General features: G+C 37.1%; 1 protein-coding gene across 19 annotated transcripts in view; it reads right to left on the reverse strand.

Annotated features, from left to right (window-relative positions):
- The window catches only part of SLC44A5 (solute carrier family 44 member 5), a 466,490-nt gene that overhangs the window by 28,632 nt on the left and 418,718 nt on the right, over positions 1-19,140 (reverse strand). For all 19 annotated transcript variants that reach the window (XM_078332262.1, XM_035251898.3, XM_035251906.3 and 16 more), the window contains 3 exons: positions 18,978-19,090; positions 11,305-11,436; positions 1,337-1,436 (listed from right to left, as the gene is read on the reverse strand). In XM_078332262.1, the coding sequence (XP_078188388.1) occupies positions 1,337-1,436; positions 11,305-11,436; positions 18,978-19,090 (345 nt within the window). The remainder of the gene's footprint in view (positions 1-1,336; positions 1,437-11,304; positions 11,437-18,977; positions 19,091-19,140) is intronic.

A 19,140-nucleotide genomic window follows, 5' to 3' on the forward strand; every position in this document is an offset into this window, starting at 1 on the left:
AAATTAAGTGAAAATCTTATCATTCCTAATGCATTCATTAGGAGTGATAGGATTCATTAGGAATATAAGCACTCCTAATGCTTATATTCATTTTGTATTTGCTACCTTCTTCCCCTCACTATTTAAGCTATACTGTTTTCTCTTTTCTCCATATACTGCTGTTAATTATTGTGTGTCCTTAGGCTTACCCTGTATTCTCATGCCTATTTATTTCAGTCCTTATTATCCCCTGAGCAAACTATCAACCTGTTGCAATTTTACTGGAAGTTTAACACAAACACATATGCTCATACAAATGCACATTTAGAAATGTAACAAGTAGAGCAAGATACAGTGAGCTGCACGATATCATACTACTTAAGAAATAAACCCAGAAAATCAGTAGTCTTCAGAGGCTAATGATAGGGCTTCTGTTATTGTGAGGAGAGAGAGTTTAACTAACTGCTTGTTAACTATTTAAAGCACTGGCTTCAGGTGGCACTATTATAATAAAATAATATGGTAATTTTGGTGAATTAATCCTTAAAGACTGTTAAAAATAATTTGGTTCTTGATCATTAACAATGTAGTTTCCATCATGCTAAGTAGAGAGCATGGGCTGTTAGCTTTATAATAATGCTTTCCCAGTTACTTCCATGCATTATTAAAAAGTCCAGAGTATTATTCTTGAGTGACCTTTTGGAATAGTGTGGAAACTATAGGCATTGTTATCTCACGGCATGAATTTTATGAAAGATTTAGTGCTTATTTTGTAACTTAAATAAAATGAAAATGGCTCTGGGTATAAAGTGTTCCTAAATTATGAGCTTTAGATATGAAATGTATAGTCTGGTGCTGCTAGAATCAATTGTCCTGTCTATTAGAAAATTTTGTCACTCAGACAGAAGTGGCAATAGGATATAATTGACTTTATAGAATTATAGTGATTTAAAGTTTTGCAAATAATCTCAACCATAAATATGAACATATGACCCAGTATGAAAATAATATAACATGTAATCTAGCTAGCTTTTATATAGCATTTTATGACTTACTTTCACGTGTCATTCTCCTAACACATATTTGGTTTTCAAAAAATGCTAATACATACACTAGGTAGGTTTTACCCTTATTTTACCCTATGATAATTGAGGTTTCGGGATATTAAAGGACTTGCTAGTGGTGATTTTTCTAATAAGTGGCAGAGTGTTAACTTGAACAAGTTTTCCAGAATGGAGAATGCTTTCTTTTAAAAGTTTTCTTAAAAGGAAAACATGTAAGACATTTATGCAAGGGACAGTGACTGAGTTTTGCTGACGCATACACTTTAGCTCAGTTTCTACATTAGGGGTCTTACTTGCTTCCTTCCTTTAGCAGGATAATGGCCACTCGGATTCGATTCCTGAGGAAGATCAGCATGAGGATGACAGTCACTTCGATGATGCAGAGTATTATCACTTTGAACAGGAAAAAAAAATCATTCTATAATACAAGTAGATACAGAAACAAACTTTGCCTGTAAACGCTAGGATTGGACTTGATGATTATTTCTGACAATTCCGACACCTCATACTCTAAGCAGTGTTCTCTCTCTCAAAATACCAATCTTAGAAAACTTTCAAAACTTCTATGAAATCCTAAGGAATCTAGATTAAATAAAACCTTTAGCAACAGCTTGAACTTCTCTTTTGGAAAGCATTCATCTCATCCATAAAAACATTTCACACAACTGGTAGAAATTAGAAAATAGGCATGGAAGAAGGGAAGAAATGCTTTAGGAAGTTCTGTTTCCTTTAGTTTCCACCTTTAGTTCATTGAGTAAGACAATATACAGAAGATACATAACATATTGAGGGGTTCACTTTCTTCATAGTGCCTCTTAATTGTCCTTGCTGGCTGGCAGAGCAGGTTCTTGTTCCATTTTTATTTTGCGACTCTTCACACTATGACCACCATTGATGGAATCAGGGTGTAAATTTAACCCATCTTGGTTTATATAAGTATTAGAATTAAAACTAAGGGACCCTAGTTTAGTCAACTTAGTTTAGTCTTAAAGATTATACATCTTGAATTGTGGGTTATACAAACTGTGTCAAAACCATCTTTATGTGAAATAAGTGATTCTGCAAAGAAAGAATATAAGTGTATAAAGAAAGACAGCAAGGAGAAGAAATCTTGTTTCTTTTTGGGTTTCGTTTCCTGACTCCAAATAATCTTTGAAGTCCAACTGCCTTTCTGGTGTTTTTAGTTTGATAAGGCACTTCTATATCCTTACGGTAAATACTGCCTGCTCTGCTCTCAGCCTGCTCCAGTTTTCTTTTCTCTTCAGCTAGCTTGAGTTTATTTTTTTAAAACTTGAAGCCAAATAGCATCAATTATTTTATTTCCTCAATTCCAGGACACACCCTTATTTAAATAACTTTTTAGGAAAAGTAAAGAAACACTTCATTAAATGTTTATTCAACAATTTGAAGATGTATCTTGATTTCAGAAATGTTAAAAAGTAAATAAGGTATGGATCTTAAAATCAAGAATCGGAATCTGAAAGTATAAAAGGAACTTAATGGAAACTTAAATTCCCACTTGTGAAGGAATCCAGTCTATAACCTCTTTGCCGGATGGTTATTTAGCTCATGCTCAAACAGTGATGAAGAGCTCATTATTTAATTCTATTATTATATCACTAAAATTCTGACACATCACACACCAGTAAGCAGAAGTTCACACACCAGGTAAGCAGAAGTTCACCCCAAGGTATACGAGGATCTTACTAATGTATCATCTCACTTCTACATCTTCCATTAGTTATACTGTGTATTTATGTTTTCATGTACATTTTATTCTCTTAAAACACTAATTTAGGCCAGGCGCAGTGACTCATGTCTGTAATCCCAGCACTTTGGAAGGCTGAGGAAGGCAGATCAGATGGTCAAGAGATCAAGAACATCCTGGTCAACATGGTGAAATCCTGTCTTTACTAAAAATACAAAAATTAGCTATGCATGCTAGTGCACACCTGTAGTCCCAGCTACTCATGAGGCTGAGGCAGGAAAATCACTTGAACCTGGGAGGTGGAGGTTGCAGTGAGCCAAGATCATGCCACAGCACTTCAGCCTGGTGGCAGAAAGAGATTTCGTCTCACACACACACAAAAAAAATTAACCCCAAATTGTGGAGTATAACCATATAATGCTAACATTGTTATCATCTTTTTTGAACAAACCTACAAAGATAATACATATAAGAATCACTTTATATTATGACATTGCACTGTTAAACTGTATATTTAACTTTTACCTTTATAAAATTGCATATTCAAAATAATTACATTAGAGAAATATAACTGTCTTTTGAGCGTATATATGGTCATGCACTGCATATACAATGCCTGTCCCAATATTATAATGGAGCTGAAAAATTCCTGTCGCCCAGTGGCACTGTAGTGCAATGCATTACTCATGTGTTTGGAGTGATGTTGGTGTAAACAAACCTATTGTGCTGACAGTCATATAAAAGTACAGCACATATAAGTATGTACAACATATAATACTTGGTAATAATAATGAATATGTTATTGTTTTATGTATTTACTACACAATACTTTTTGTTATTTCAGAGTGTACTCCTACTATTTACTGTAAAAAAGTTATCTGTAAAACAGCTTCAGGCAGGTCTTTCAGGAATATTCCAGAAGAAGGTATTGTTATAGGAGATGACAGCTCCATGTTTTTCTATTGTCCCTGAAGACCTTCCAGTGGGACAAGATGTGGAGGTGGAAGAATGTGATATTGATGATACTGACCGTGTGTAAATCTAGGATAACATATGTGTTTGTGTCTTCAAATTTTTTTTAATTTTTTGTTTCTAATTTTTTAAATAAAATACAGACAGGGCCTCATTATGTTGCCCAGGCTAGTCTTGAACTCCTGGGCTCAAATGATCCTCCCATCTTGACCTCTCAAAGTACTAGGATTACAGGCATGAGCCACTATGTCTGGCCTGTTTCTCCATTTTTAACAGAACATATTAAAAGAAAAGAAAAAAAACTTAAAAATACAAAATGTAAAGAAAGAAAATGTTTTCTGTATAGCTATACAATGTGTTTGTATAAGTGTTATTATAAAAAAGTCAAAAAGTTAAAGCTAAATGTTATTATAAAAGTCAAAAAGTTTAAAAAATTAAAAATTTATAAAGTAAAAAGTTATACTAAGCTAAGGTTCGTTATTGAAGAAAGAAAGCTTTTAATACATTTGTTGTAGCCTATGAGTACAGTGCTCAAAAAGTCTACAGCAGTGTACAGTAATGCCCTTCACATTGACTCACCGCTCACTCACAGACACCCAGAACAACTTCCAGTCCTACAAGCTTCATTCATGGTGTACCATTTAAAAAAAATATTTTATGGATGGTCGATCAGACACAACTCCAGCACACAACACTCAGCGAGAGAGATGCAGAAATCCAGAGATCTCCTAGCTCCAACTGAGGTACCAGGTGCATTTCAACGGGTCTGGTCTGACAGTGAGCAAAGCCTACTCAAGGCAGACCAAGGCGGGGAGGGGTGCTGTTTCACCCAGAAAGTGCATCTGACCAGCCAGTCGGAGGCTCCACCTCTCGCACGCTGGTCCAGATACAGCGCTTCCCTGAAAGCCTCAGCAATACACAGAACAAGGGACCTTTGCCTGTCAAGCACCGGGAATTACAAGCGTGGAGTAGAAAGATAATCCAGGATGATATCTTGGATTGGCACACAGACCTAAACCGATGCATAAGCCCAAAAGGTGGCGGGGAGAGCCTGAGGACTGAGCTATCACCCCACTCCCCCTGCCCAGAGAGAGGGAGCTGTAAGCCGGAGCAGCTGGGTGGGCCCCTACCCCATGACTGGAGAGAGAGGAAGCTGAAAGAGGAAGTTAGCCAGGTGTGGCTAGGCGGGTCCCTACCCTTCCTCACAAACCCTAGAGAGCTGAAGCTCTGACTCTAATGGGTTGCACAGCCTGTGCCACAGTCTGGGCTAAACCCTGAATGATCCAGCCCAGTGGAGGAAGGGCACAACCCACCATTAGAGGAGTGGGACTGGGCTACATGTTTTAACAAAAAACACAGGAAGCCTACATAGCAATGGGATGGGATGGCATTCTTGACAACCCAGCAGCCCCTACAGGTCAGCTGAAGAGGCGGGCCTAACTTCCTAGTATAAACAAAAAAAAAGACACAGAAAGCTTCCCTAGTAACCTGAAGGAGTCCCTAGAAACCCAGTAGCACCTCCACAGGCAGACAAGCAAACTCATCAAGCAGCTCCCTGACACCACAGCCAGGTAAATCCACAAAGATGGGAAAAACCCAGCACAAAAAAAGATGAAACCATCAAAGACCAAAACATCTCTTCTTCTTCAAGGGATCTCAACTCCTCAATAACACAGGATCACAACTTGACAGAGAAAGAGCATGACAAATTGACAGAAACAGGCTTCAGAAGGTGGATAATAACAAACTTTTCTGAGCTAAAGAAACACGTGCTAACTCAATGCAAAGAAACCAAAAACCTTGAAAAAAGGTTAGAGGAAATGCTAAGTAGAATAACCAGCTTAGAGAAGAACATAAACAACTTGATGGAGTTGAAAAACACAGCACGAGAACTACATGAAGCAAACACAAGTTTTAATAGCTGAATCGATCAAGCAGAAGAAAGGATATCAGAGACTGAAGATCAACTCAATGAAATAAAAAGAGAAGGCAAGACAAGAGAAAAAAGAGTGAAAAGAAATGAACAAAGCCTCCAAGAAATATGGGATTATGTGAAAAGACCTAATTTGCGCTTGATCGGTGTACCTGAATATGATGGGGAGAATGAATCCAAGCTGGAAAACACACTCCAGGAAATTAGCCAGGAGGACTTCCCAAGCCTAACAAGGCAGTCCAACATTCAAATTCAAGAAATACAGAGAACTCCACAAAGATTTCTCAAGAAGAGTAATCCCAAAGCACATAATCGTCAGATTCACCAGGTTGAAATGAAGGAAAAAATGCTAAGCACAGCCAGAGAGATAGGTCAGGTCACCTACAGAAGGAAGCCCTTCAGACTCACAGCAGATCTCTTGGCAGAAACCGTACAAGCCAGAAGAGAGTGGGGGCCAATATTCAACATCCTTAAAGAAAAGAACTTTCAACCCAGAATCTCATATCCAACCAACTAAGCTTCATAAGTGATGGAGAAATAAAATCCTTTATGGACGTGCAATTACTGAGAGACTGTCGCCACCAGACCTGTCCTACAAGGCTCCTGAAATAAATACCAAGCAGGGAAAAGAACAAGTATCAGTCACTGCAAAAGCAAACCAGCTGGCAAAAACCAAAAATACAATTTAGAAAATGAGTCAACTAATGAGAAAGAAAACCAGCCAGTAACAAAATGGCAAGATCAAATTCACACATAACAATATTAACATTGAATGTAAATGGCCTAAATGCCCCAGTCAAAAAACACAGACTGGCAAACTGGATAAAAAGTCGAAACCCATCAGTGTGTTGTATTCAGGGAACCCATCTCACATACAAAGACACACATAGACTCAAAGGGATGGAAGATTTACCAAGCAAATGGAGAATTAAAAAAAGGAGGGGTTGCGATACAAGTCTATGATAAAATGGACTTCGAACCAACAAAGAGACAAAGAAGGACACTACGTAATGGTAAAAGGATCGATCCAACAAGAAGAGCTAACTATCCTAAATATATACGCCCCCAACACAGGAGCACCCAGATACATAAAGCAAGTTCTTAATGACCTAAAATGCGAGTTAGACTCCCACACAATAATAGTGGGTGACTTCAACACTCCACTTTCAATATTGGACAGATCAACAAGACTGAAAATTAACAAGGATATCCAGGACTTGAATGCAGAGCTGGACCAAGTGGACCTAACAGACGCATACAGAATGCTCCACTCCAAATCCACAGAATATACATTTTTCTCATCACCACATTGCACTTACTCTAAAACTGACCACATAATTGAAAGTAAATCACTCCTCAGCAAATGCAAAAGAACAGAAATCCTAACAGTCTATCAGACCACAGTGCAATCAGACTAGAACTCAGGATCAAGAAGCACAATCAAACCCACACAACCACTTGGAAACAGAACAACTTGCTACTGCATGTCGACTGGATAAACAATGAAATGAAGGCAGAAATAAAGATGTTCTTTGAAACCAACCAGAATGAAGACACAACTTACCAGAATCTCCGGGACACCTTTAAAGCAGTGTTGAGAGGGAAATATACAGCAATAAATGCCCACAGGAGAAACAAGTAAATATCTAAAGTTGACACTGTATCATCAAAATTGAAAGAGCTAGAAGAGGAAGATCAAAAAAATTCAAAAGCTAGCAGAAGACAAGAAATAACTAAGATCAGAGTAGAACTGAAGGAGATAGAGACAAAAAAAAAACCCTTCAAAAAATCAATAAATCTAGGAGCTGGTTTTTTGAAAAGATCAACAAAATAGACTCCTAGCCAGATTAAGAAAAAAGAAAAGGGGGAAGAATCAAATAGATGCAATAAAAAAACTATAAAGGGGATATCACCACTGATCCCATAGAAATACAAACTACCATCAGAGATTACTACAAACAGCTCTATTCACATAAACCAGTAAACCAGGAAGAAATGAATAGATTCCTAGACACTTGTACTCTACCAAGACTAAACCAGGAGGAAGTTGAAAATCTGAATAGACCAATAACAAGGGCTGAAGTAGAGGCAGCAATCAATAGCCTACCAACCAAAAACAGTCCAGGTACAGACAGGTTCACAGTCGAATTCTACCAGACATACAAAGAGGAGCTGGTTTCATTCCTTCTGAAACTGTATCAAACAATAGAAAAGGGGAGAATCCTCCCTAACTCATTTTATGAGACCAACATCATCCTGATACCAAAACCAGGCAGAGACTCAACTAAAAAAGAAAAAACTTCAGGCCAATATCCATGATGAACATCAATGCAAAAATCTTCAATGAAATACTGGCAAACAGATTGCAACAGCACATCAAGAAGCTTATCCATCACTATCAAGTAGGCTTCATTCCAGGGATGCAAGGCTGGTTCCACAAATGCAAATCCATAAATGTAATCCATCACATAAATGGAACCACAGAAAAAAACCATATGATTATCTCAATAGATGCAGAGAAGGCCTTTGATAAAATTCAACAGCGCTTAATGCTAAAAACACTCAATAAACTAGGTATTGATGGAACGTATCATAAAATGTTAAAAGCTATATATGACAAATCTACAGCCAATATCATACTGAACAGGTAAAAGCTGGAAGAATTCCCTTTGAAATCAGGCACTTGACAAGGATGCCCTCTCTCACCACTCCTATTCAATATAGTATTGGAAGTTCTAGCCAAAGGAATCAGGCAAGAAAAAGATATAAAGGGTATTCAATTAGGAAAGGAGGAAGTCAAACTGTCTCTATTTGCAGATGACATGATTGTATATCAAAGACCCATCATCTCAGCCCCAAATCTTCTCAAACTGATAAGCAACTTCAGCAAAGTCTTAGGATACAAAATCAATGTGCAGAAATCACAAGCATTCCTATATACCAATAACAGACAAACAGAGAGCCAAATCAAGAGTGAACTACCATTCATAATTGCTACAAAGAGAATAAAACACCTAAGAATACAACTAACAAAGGATGTAAAGGACCTCTTCAAGGAGAACTACAAACTATTGCTCAATGAAATAAGAGAGGACACAAACAGATGGAAAAACATTCCATGCTCATGGTTAGAAAGAATCAATATCATGAAAATGGCCATACTGCCCAAAGTAATCTATAGATTCAATGCTCTGCCCATAAAGCTACCAATGACCTTCTTCACAGAACTGGAAAAAACCACTTTAAACTTCATATGGAATCTCATGAGAGCCCGTATAGCCAAGAGAATCCTAAGCCAAAAGAATAAAAACCAGGAGGCATCACACTGCCAGATTTCAAACTCTACTACCAGGCTACAGTAATCAAAACAGCATGGTACTGGTACCAAAAGAGAGACATAGACCAATGGAACAGAACAGAGGCTCCAGAAGCCACACCACACATCTACAACCATGTGATCTTTCACATACCCGACAAAACAAGCAATGGAGAAGGACTCCATGTTTAATAAATGGTGTTGGGAAAACTGGCTAGCAATGTGCAGAAAGCAGAAACTGGACCCCTACCTGTCACCTTACACTAAAATTAACTCCAGATGGATCAAAGATTTAAACATAAAACCTAACGCCATAAAAACACTAGAAGAAAACATAGGCAGAACCATCCAGGATATAGGCATAGGCAAGGAACTCATGACTAAAACACCAAAAGCAATGGCAATAAAAACCAAGTTAGACAAATGGGATCTAATTAAAATTCAGAGCTTCTGTACAGCAAAAACAAACAAACAAACAAACAAAAACAAACCATTGTTAGAGTGAATCAGCAACCAACAGAATGGGAAAAAATTGTTGCAATCTACCCATCTGACAAAGGGCTAATATCCAGAATCTACAAAGAACTGAAACAGACATACAAGAACAAAACAACCCCATTCAAAAGTGGGCGAAGAATATGAACAGGCACTTTTCCGAAAGAAGACATCTATGAGGCCAAGAAACATATAAAAAAATGCTCATCATCAATGGTCATTAGAGAAATGCAAATCAAAACCACATTGAGATACTGTCTCACGGCAGTTAAGATTGGCAATAATTGAAAAATCTGCAGATAACAGATGCTGAAGAGGATGTGGAGACACAGGAGCACTCTTTCCCAGTTGGTGGGAGTGTAAATTAGTTCAACCATTGTGGAAGACAGTGTGGCGATTTCTCAAGGATCTAGAAATAGAAATTCCATTTGACCCAGCAATCCCACTACTGGGTATATACCCAAAGAACTATAGATTGTTCTACTATAAAGACACATGCACACATATGTTCATTGCAGCCCTGTGTACAATAGCAAAGACCTGGAACCAACCCAAATGCCCATCAATAATAGACTGGACAAAGAAAATGTGGTACATATACAGCATGGAATACTACACAGCCATAAAAAACGATGAGTTTGTGTCCTTTGTAGGGACTTAGATGAATCTGGAAACCATCATTCTCAGCAAACTGATATAAGAACAGAAAGCCAAACACCATATGTTCTCACTTATAGATGGGTGTTGAACAATGAGAACACGTGGATTCAGGGAGAGGAGCATCACATACTGGGGACAGTTGGCAGGGGTAGGGGAGAGACAGCAGGGGGTGGGGAGGGAGGAGAGGGTGGGGAGGGAGGAGAGGGTGGGGAAGGATAACACGAGGAGAAATGCCAGATATAGTATGCACCTAAAGTAAAATAAAATTTAAAAACCATGAATCTTACAAAGAATATTATAATAACACCATTCTAGAAATATAAGATTAAAACTATCTCTGAAATCATCTGCTTTAAAAATTTTGTTACATTTCAATAAATATTTAAATTTGTTAATATTAAAAAATACTATCCTTAAGAAATTAAAAAACTTGAATAAACACTTCAAACATGCAAATATATTTTCAGATGTTACTCATAATTCTTATAAGTAGTTTAAATGTTTTATTATGAAAAAATTACTGTTTTTCCTTTTCCTTTTTAAAAACCAAGTTTGTGGCTGGAAATGGTGGCTCACGCCAGCATGTTAGGAGGCTGAAGTGGGAGGATCACTTGAGCCCAGAAATTTAAGACCAGATTAAGCAACAGAGAGAGACTTCATCTCTATAAAAAATTAGAAAATTAATCAGGCATGGTGGCACATGCCTGTGGTCCTAGCTACTTGGGAAGCTGAGATAGTAGAATTGCTTGAGTTTGGGAGGTCAAGACTGCAGTGAGCCATGATTGTGCCACTACACTCCAGCCTAGGTGATAGAGCAAGATCCTATCTCAGAAAATGAAATTAATTAATAAAAAGTTGAAAAATGAAGCATTTTTCTCTTTTTAAGCATCTTTGTTAGACATCAGATTAATGCCTATAAATGTCCACAACTAAACCATTTTAATTTGAAGGAAAATGGCTTGAGGTCCTTGTAAGGTAGTATTTTCTTAGATAATACAGTAAATTTTCCTCAATAACTTTTCCACTTACTATAGTTAGGGGATTATAGACACATTATCTTTTATGACATTAGTGATAAATACATTTAAAAGGTTACACCAATCCAAATTTTCTTTTAGACAAAAAGATATTTTCTCATTATTACAATTTTAATGAAATCAGTTTTTAAAATACTCACTAAATGTGAACCATGTTTGTTTCAGTTGAAAGTACAAGCTTATGCTAGTCTGAATCCCGATGTCATAGATAGTTAATACAGAACTTGGGTGTTCCTGAAGTTTGATGTATTCCTGGTAACAGTACCATATTCCTTGAAAAAGAAAGAAAGGAATAATATAAAATATGATTTTCTGAAATACAAGCTTTATGTGTTCATCATACATATCTACATAAAACTCATCAGCATGGTAATTTCTGCAAAGGAAAGACACGTATTTACACAGGAAATATTTTATTTGGATCCAATAGTCTAAATGTGCTACTGTATTTGATATAAATGTTTTAGTATTTGCCTTGATAACTGTGGCAACATCTGGCTTTAAATATGCTTTTGACTAGAAATGTCCATCAGTAAGGACTGGTTAAATACATCATGATATATATGTTCACTAGAAAGACGTATGAAAACTCCCCTTAAGATTTATACCCAACACTAATTTATTATTACCCACTTATTTATTTATCCTTGCAATTCTATGATTTTTGAGGTTATTTAAATAGATGCGACAAGTTTAGGATTGGTATTTTTCTAGTGAACTAAATCATTTTTATCCATAACAATAACTGTCATTCTAAAATCTATTTTGCTGATATCACTGTTCTCTGCCACTTTCTTTTGTTAATGATTGCTAGTATATTTTTTCCATCCTTTCACTTTCAAATGTTCTATTTCCTTACATGTTGTATAACTTTTATAAATAATATATAGCTCCAGTTTGTATGTGTACATTTTAATCTAACCTGACAATCTCTGTATTCTAATTGGTGAGTTAAACATATTTATACTTTATAAATTGATATATTTATATTTGTTTCTATGTTCTTACTTTTGCTTTTCGTGTCCTATTCTGTGCCTATACTTTTCTTCCAATTCAAATCTTTTAAAAATTGATGATTTTTCTTTGTTTACTTATTTTCCACTTTTCTTCTCTACTGGTTTTGAGCTATCTACTCTATTTCTATAACAGATTACCTTGAAAGTCTCTTCTGTTTTTTTAACAAGTCTAAAGCCAATATCTTAATAAGGAAACTCAAAGACCTTAGTTGCTCAATAATCACCCACTCTAATTATTGCTCAATAATTTCATTATGTACATTTAAAATATATTAGTATGTAAGTAAAGCTAAACAAACTTTGTCTACATACAAGAAGAATTTTAGTGTCCAATGTCTAAAGCAATTATTTTATGCAGGCAAAGTTTATTTAGCTTTCCCTAAATGATTACTAATTTATTTTCTTTGTTCACCATCTTTTCTTACATCTCATATATTCCTGTGGAATCATGCTTTCTCACTCTCTCTCATAGATGCATTCAATCCATCAGGAAATACAGCTATTATTAGACAATAAAAGCATGTATGGACATCTTCAAGAGTTTCCCTCATTTGGCATATACATTTCTGCAATCGTCTCCTTACTGATCTCATTGCTTTACTACAGTCTATTCTCAATACAGGGACTAGAGCAATTATTATATCTCATCTCTTTGCTCCTCAAAACCCTACATTGCCTACCTGTTTCACTCAGAGTGAAAGCCTAGGTTTTACGATAATCTGTAAGACTCTGGCTCCTTCATAAATTCTCTGACCTCATCTCCTACTATTTTTTCCTTTACTCAGTACACCTATCCACACCAGGCTCCCAGCCATTTCTTCAATACATTCTTATCTTACAGGGCCTTTGCTCTAGCTGTACCCACTGTCTGGAACTTTCCTTCATCTTGACAGTCTAACGCCACTGCTTTCAAGTGTTTTCTTAGATATCTTCCCCAAAAGACCCCTTATTCTAATATTGCCATTTTGACTCCTTGCCCTACCATGGCACTCTCAATACCCCCTTTCCTGCTCTACCTTTTCTTTTTTCCATAGCATTAACTACCTTCTAATATATAAATTACTTAGGCCATGAGCATCAGAAGAGTAAAATCCTTTGTCTGTTCATTTACTGTTGTACATCAAGAATCTAAAATAGTGTCTGTACACAGCAGCTGTTCAATTGATATCTGTTGAATAAACAGAATAATGTTCAATTAGATATGGATTTCTCTTCCTTTACTCTCCTTAGTATAATGAGGGCTTCCTGTTTCTATGGATCTATGTCTTTCATCAGTTCTGGAAAATGATCAGCCAAGAGTTTTCAAATATAGTTGACATAATGTCAGGCCCTTCTTAACCTATTTTCTCTTTCTTTTAACCACACAATCATATTTTTGTCTCATCACATTCTGCTATATTTTGGTTACTTCAGATTCATATTTCAATTTATTAGTTCTCCATTTTGCTGTTTAGCTTACCAATTTGTTTTTTTTTTTGTTGTTGTTGTTGTTGTTTTCTTTTCTTTTTAATTGCATTTTAGGTTTTGGGGTACATGTGCAGAGCATGCAATACAGTTGCATAGGTACACACAGGGCAGTGTGTTTGGTTTGCTTTCTCCCCTTCACCCACATTTGATATTTCTCCCCTGGCAATCCCTCCCCACCTCCCCCTCCCACTGGCCCTCCCCTTTTCCCCCTATAGACCCCAGTGTTTAGTACTCCCCTCCCTGTGTCCATGTGTTCTCATTTTTCATCACCCGCCTATGAGTGAGAATATGCGGTGTTTCATTTTCTGTTCTTGTGTCAGTTTGCTGAGAATGATGTTCTCCAGATTCATCCATGTCCCTATAAACGACACGAACTCATCATTTCTGATTGCTGCATAATATTCCATGGTGTATATGTGCCACATTTTCCCAATCCAGTCTATCATTGATGGGCATTTGGGTTGATTCCAGGTCTTTGCTATTGTAAACAGTGCTGCAATGAACATTCGTGTGCATGTGTCCTTGTAGTAGAACGATTTATAGTCCTTTGGATATATACCCAGTAATGGGATTGCTGGGTCAAATGGGATTTCTATTTCTAAGGCCTTGAGGAATCGCCACACCGTCTTCCACAATGGTTGGACTAATTTACACTCCTACCAACAGTGTAAAAGTATTCCTTTTTCTCCACATCCTCTCCAGCATCTGTTGTCTCCAGATTTTTTAATGATTACCATTCTAACTGGCGTGAGATGGTATCTCAATGTGGTTTTGATTTGCATCTCTCTGATGACCAGTGACGATGAGCATTTTTTCATATGATTGTTGGCCTCATATATGTCTTCTTTCGTAAAGTGTCTGTTTATATCCTTTGACCACTTTTGAATGGGCTTGTTTGTTTTTTTCCTGTAAATCTGTTTGAGTTCTTTGTATATTCTGGATATCAGCCCTTTGTCAGATGGGTAAACTGCAAAAATTTTTTCCCATTCTGTTAGTTGCTGATTCACACTAGAGACTGTTTCTTTTGCTGTGCAGAAGCTGTGGAGTTTGATTAGGTCCCATTTGTCTATTTTGGCTTTTGTTGCCAATGCTTTTGGTGTTTTGTTCATGAAGTCCTTGCCTACTCCTATGTCCTGGATGGTTTTGCCTAGATTTCCTTCTAGGGTTTTTATGGTGCCGGGTCTTATGTTTAAGTCTTTAATCCATCTGGAGTTAATTTTGGTGTAAGGTGTCAGGAAGGGGTCCAGTTTCTGCTTTCTACACATGGCTAGCCAGTTTTCCCAACACCATTTGTTGAACAGGGAGTCCTTTCCCCATTGCTTGTTTTTGTCAGGTTTATAAAAGATTGTATGGTTGTAGCTATGTTGTGTTGCCTCTGATGCCTCTGTTCTGTTCCATTGATCTATATCTCTGTTTTGGTACCAGTACCATGCTGTTTTGATTACTGTAGCCTTATAGTATAGTTTGAAATCCGGTAGTGTGATGCCCCCCGCTGTGTTCTTTTTGCTTAGAATTGACTTGGCTATGCGGGCCCTCTTTTGGTTCCATATGAAGTTCAAGGTGGTTTTTTCCAGTTCTGTGAAGAAAGTCAATGGTAGCTTGATGGGGATAGCGTTGATTCTGTAAATTACTTTGGGCAGTATAGCCATTTTCACGATATTAATTCTTCCTAACCATGAACATGGAATGTTTCTCCATCTGTTTGTGTCCTCTCTGATTTCGTTGAGCAGTGGTTTGTAGTTTTCCCTGAAGAGGTCCCTTACGTTCCTTGTGAGTTGTATTTCAAGGTATTTTATTCTTTTTGTAGCAATTGTGAATGGCAGTTCATTCTTGATTTGGCTCTCTTTAAGTACCAATTTGTTTTTAATACAACATTTTGATTTCAAAAAGTTCTTTTTGGCTCATCTTCATGTATGCCTGGACATTTTTTATTTTTATTTTTGTAATTCTATCTTTAATCCTTTAAACTTTTTACGCATGGTTATTTCATGTTCTATAGCTTTCTTTTTTTTCTTTTGAGACAAAGTCTTATTCAGTTGCCCAGGCTCAAGTACAATGGTTATGATCTTGGTTCACTGCAACCTCCTCCTCCTAGGTTCAAGTAATTCTCCCACCTCAGTCTCCCAAATATCTGGGACTACAGGTGTGTGCCACCATGCCTGACTAACTTTTGTATTTTTAGTAGAGACTGGGTTTCACCATATTGGCCAGGCTTGTCTCCCACTCCTCACTTCAAGTGATTGGCCCACCTTGGCCTCCCACAGTGCTGGGATTAAAGGTGTAAGCCAACGTGTCTGGCCACCTGTCCTATATCTATTAATATCCATATCTGAATTCCTGGAGACCTCAGTCTCACATTTATAGCATCCACTGATTTCACACAGAACTGTTTTCTTGCATGTCAGGTAGTCTCAGACTTTGTCGATCCAAATCTGTAAAAACCTGGTGACCTAAATTGACAAAACTTTCATCTAGAGGAGATTTACTTTTACTTCTTTTGGCAGCCAAAGGGTACTAACAGACAGGTCACTTTAGACATTTCTAGGATCCCAGACTTACTCCAGGAGTTTCAGGTATGATCCCCTGTTCTGCTGCCAACTCCGGTCTGAGTCTCCTGATCCCAGCACCACTTTAGGTTACCCAGTGTTTCACCTGTGCTTCCTGCTTGGTTCCCCACTTTGATTTTAGCTTGTGAGTTACTTTTTTTTTCTTTTGAGGGAGATTTCCTTTATTTCCTAAAGTTTATCAAAACAACATATAAAACAATAGAGTACTCTTTCTAATGCCACGATTTCATAGCAAAAAGGCCCTTCAGACAATTTTGTTTCCTCATACTAGTGAATGTGAAAGTCTAGGCAATATTTTCCAATTTCCCTTTCTTTGCTTTCTCTCTCTTATCCTAGATTTTTTTTAAGTTATGATGTCTGGGCTTCAAATCCTCTTTCCTCAATAATATTCCTGAATAACAATATCAGCAACAACAAAAATGGACACTATTTGAGCATTTACTATATGCTAGCAAAATCTAAGTACTTTATACATATGATTTTGTTTAGTGTTCACAGTTCCCTGCTATAAGGTTGATAAAACTATGAATTAAAGAAACTGTATACTTGCAGAGGATCTTACAGTTAATATGTGATGAATCTGGGATTCTGCCTTTTTTATACCTTAAATACATGTCTTCTCCTATATACCTCTTAATCTGTTCTGTCCAAAGAGAGCTGTTCCATTGCTGTATAGGAACACTTGCCGACAACCAGTCTGGCTTTTTCTCTGCTCAGAATGACACATCCACATTGTTATTTGCCCTAGTAAATGGGCTGCTTTCAGTAGGAAATTTTAGTAGAAAAAAATGGTTTCTCATGACAGGTAGAAAGTCAATTGTCCAGGATAGTAGCAGAGGTCACTTACATGCAGTCTTATTTACTAACACTCCCCAACCTAACTGGACATTTCCCACCTCAATAAATACCATCAAGCTTACTTCCCACATCATTAATTTCTGGGTTAGTACTATCTAGGGAGTCAAAAGGGAGCGAAAATTGATTGTTTTACCTGCACTTTTTTATACGTTGACCATCTTTCTCCTTTTTGCCATTGTTAAAATTGCACTACAGCCAATCTCAGATTTTTCTTGCTGCTTAAGACATCAGTGAAGTCAATAGCAGACTGCCCTTTCCTTCCTGATGACAATACAAGAGTGATTGAATCACATGCCCAGACTCTCCAGTGACATAGGGCGGAGATTATATTAAGCTCCAAGCAGGAACACAAAAACAAGACATTTAAACAACTTTCTTTGCAGTTTCTGATTAGAGGATGGAAGACTGATTCACCTGTTATCTGTTACCTGGCTGTGCTCAGCAAGAAACCCAGGTGGGATTCAAGAGGAGCTGTACAACAGGAGCACATAAGGAACACCTGAGAAGACCTGAATGCTTTACTAAAAACTCACTGGAGATAATGAGGAGGGTAATAACAATAACCCATCACATAATGATTGTCTGCTGTGTTCCAGATACTGCTCTAAGAGCTTTATATTCATTGTCTCATTTAATCTTTAAGATCCTCTGAGATGAAGATACCATTATTGTGCTGATGTTATAGATGAGGACACTGGGTCTGTTAACCACCAAGAAACTTCCAAAGTTAGCGAGTTGTATGTTATGGAGCTGGATTAGAACACAGGCTAACTACACAACCTGGGGATTCAACTGCATTCTTATAGGTGTAAAGCTCTTCTTCACTGAGTGACAGAAATAAGGGATTGTTATTTTTAATGTCTACTACCATAAAACTGTTGTTAGTCCAAATGGTGCTGTAGGGGAAATCATTCCTTTAATTAGAAAGCTCTCAAACATTTATAGAACATATTGATTGCCTCATATATTTTTAGAAGACTGAAAGGAAGCTGCCACAAGTGGATACTGTTCCATGTGAAACACTTTAATTCATATATAGAGCTCACAAACCTGATGTGTATTGTTTTGGGGAGATCGAGTTTCTGATTAGATTTCAACCTTGATTTTAAACAATTTATTTGTACAAATTTATGGGGTACATGTGTAATTTTGTTATATGTGTATATATTGCATTGTGGCTTTTAGTGTATCTGTCACCTGAATGACATGCATTGTATCCATTAAATAATTTTTCATTATCCACCCCCTTCCACATTCCCATTATTACTCTAGACTCTACATCCATGTGTACTCATTATTTAGCTCCCACATTTACTTACTGCCAATCACTTAGCTCCCACAGACAGTATTGTAATTTAATTACTGCCAATTACTTAGCTCCCACAGACGGTACGGTAATTCTCCATCTAAGAGCGTAATTCAAAATACTTGCCTCTAGAGGGCGATGCTTCATTATGGAGTACCAGTTATTAAATGGTGTGACAGTACCTGGATTAAAGGTACTAAGTTGAAAGAGAAAAATAGATCACACTTCTGTAAGTTTGCAGACCTGGCCTTTGATCAGACAGAAGAGTTAAAGAAATAAAGAAGTTGTCTGAAATGTTTTCATTAATCTGAAAGGATTTCCTTTTACCTCCTTCTTAGTAGCCATGAGGCAGGAGACCAAAGGCTGGTAGGGAAAAGAATAAAACGTTCTGACAGCAATTTTCCCCCAAAGATATAGGAAGAAAAAGTAACAGGGACAATACATGCAAAATTAAATATTTTTTCTAAGTTTAAAGCTTTTATGAGTGTAAAGAATAATTAGATCCACTGAAAACAAATGCTTTCTGGTAAGCGATCATAGCAATTAAAAATAAAAAGATTATTCTGATATTTGGCAATTTGAAGAGGAGTGATACCTACCATAACCTATAATTCCAATCACACCAATCATGAAGACCCAGAAGAGGCATCCAGCTATGAACCTCAGGAGTATCAAAAATATCCAACTAAGGAACATGGCGATCGTAAGCCCACTAGAAAAAACCCACAACAAACACAGCTGTCAAGTGTGCTAAACATAACA

The sequence above is a fragment of the Callithrix jacchus genome, chromosome 7, assembly GCF_049354715.1.
Source record: "Callithrix jacchus isolate 240 chromosome 7, calJac240_pri, whole genome shotgun sequence".
Classification (NCBI taxonomy): Eukaryota; Metazoa; Chordata; class Mammalia; order Primates; family Cebidae; genus Callithrix; species Callithrix jacchus.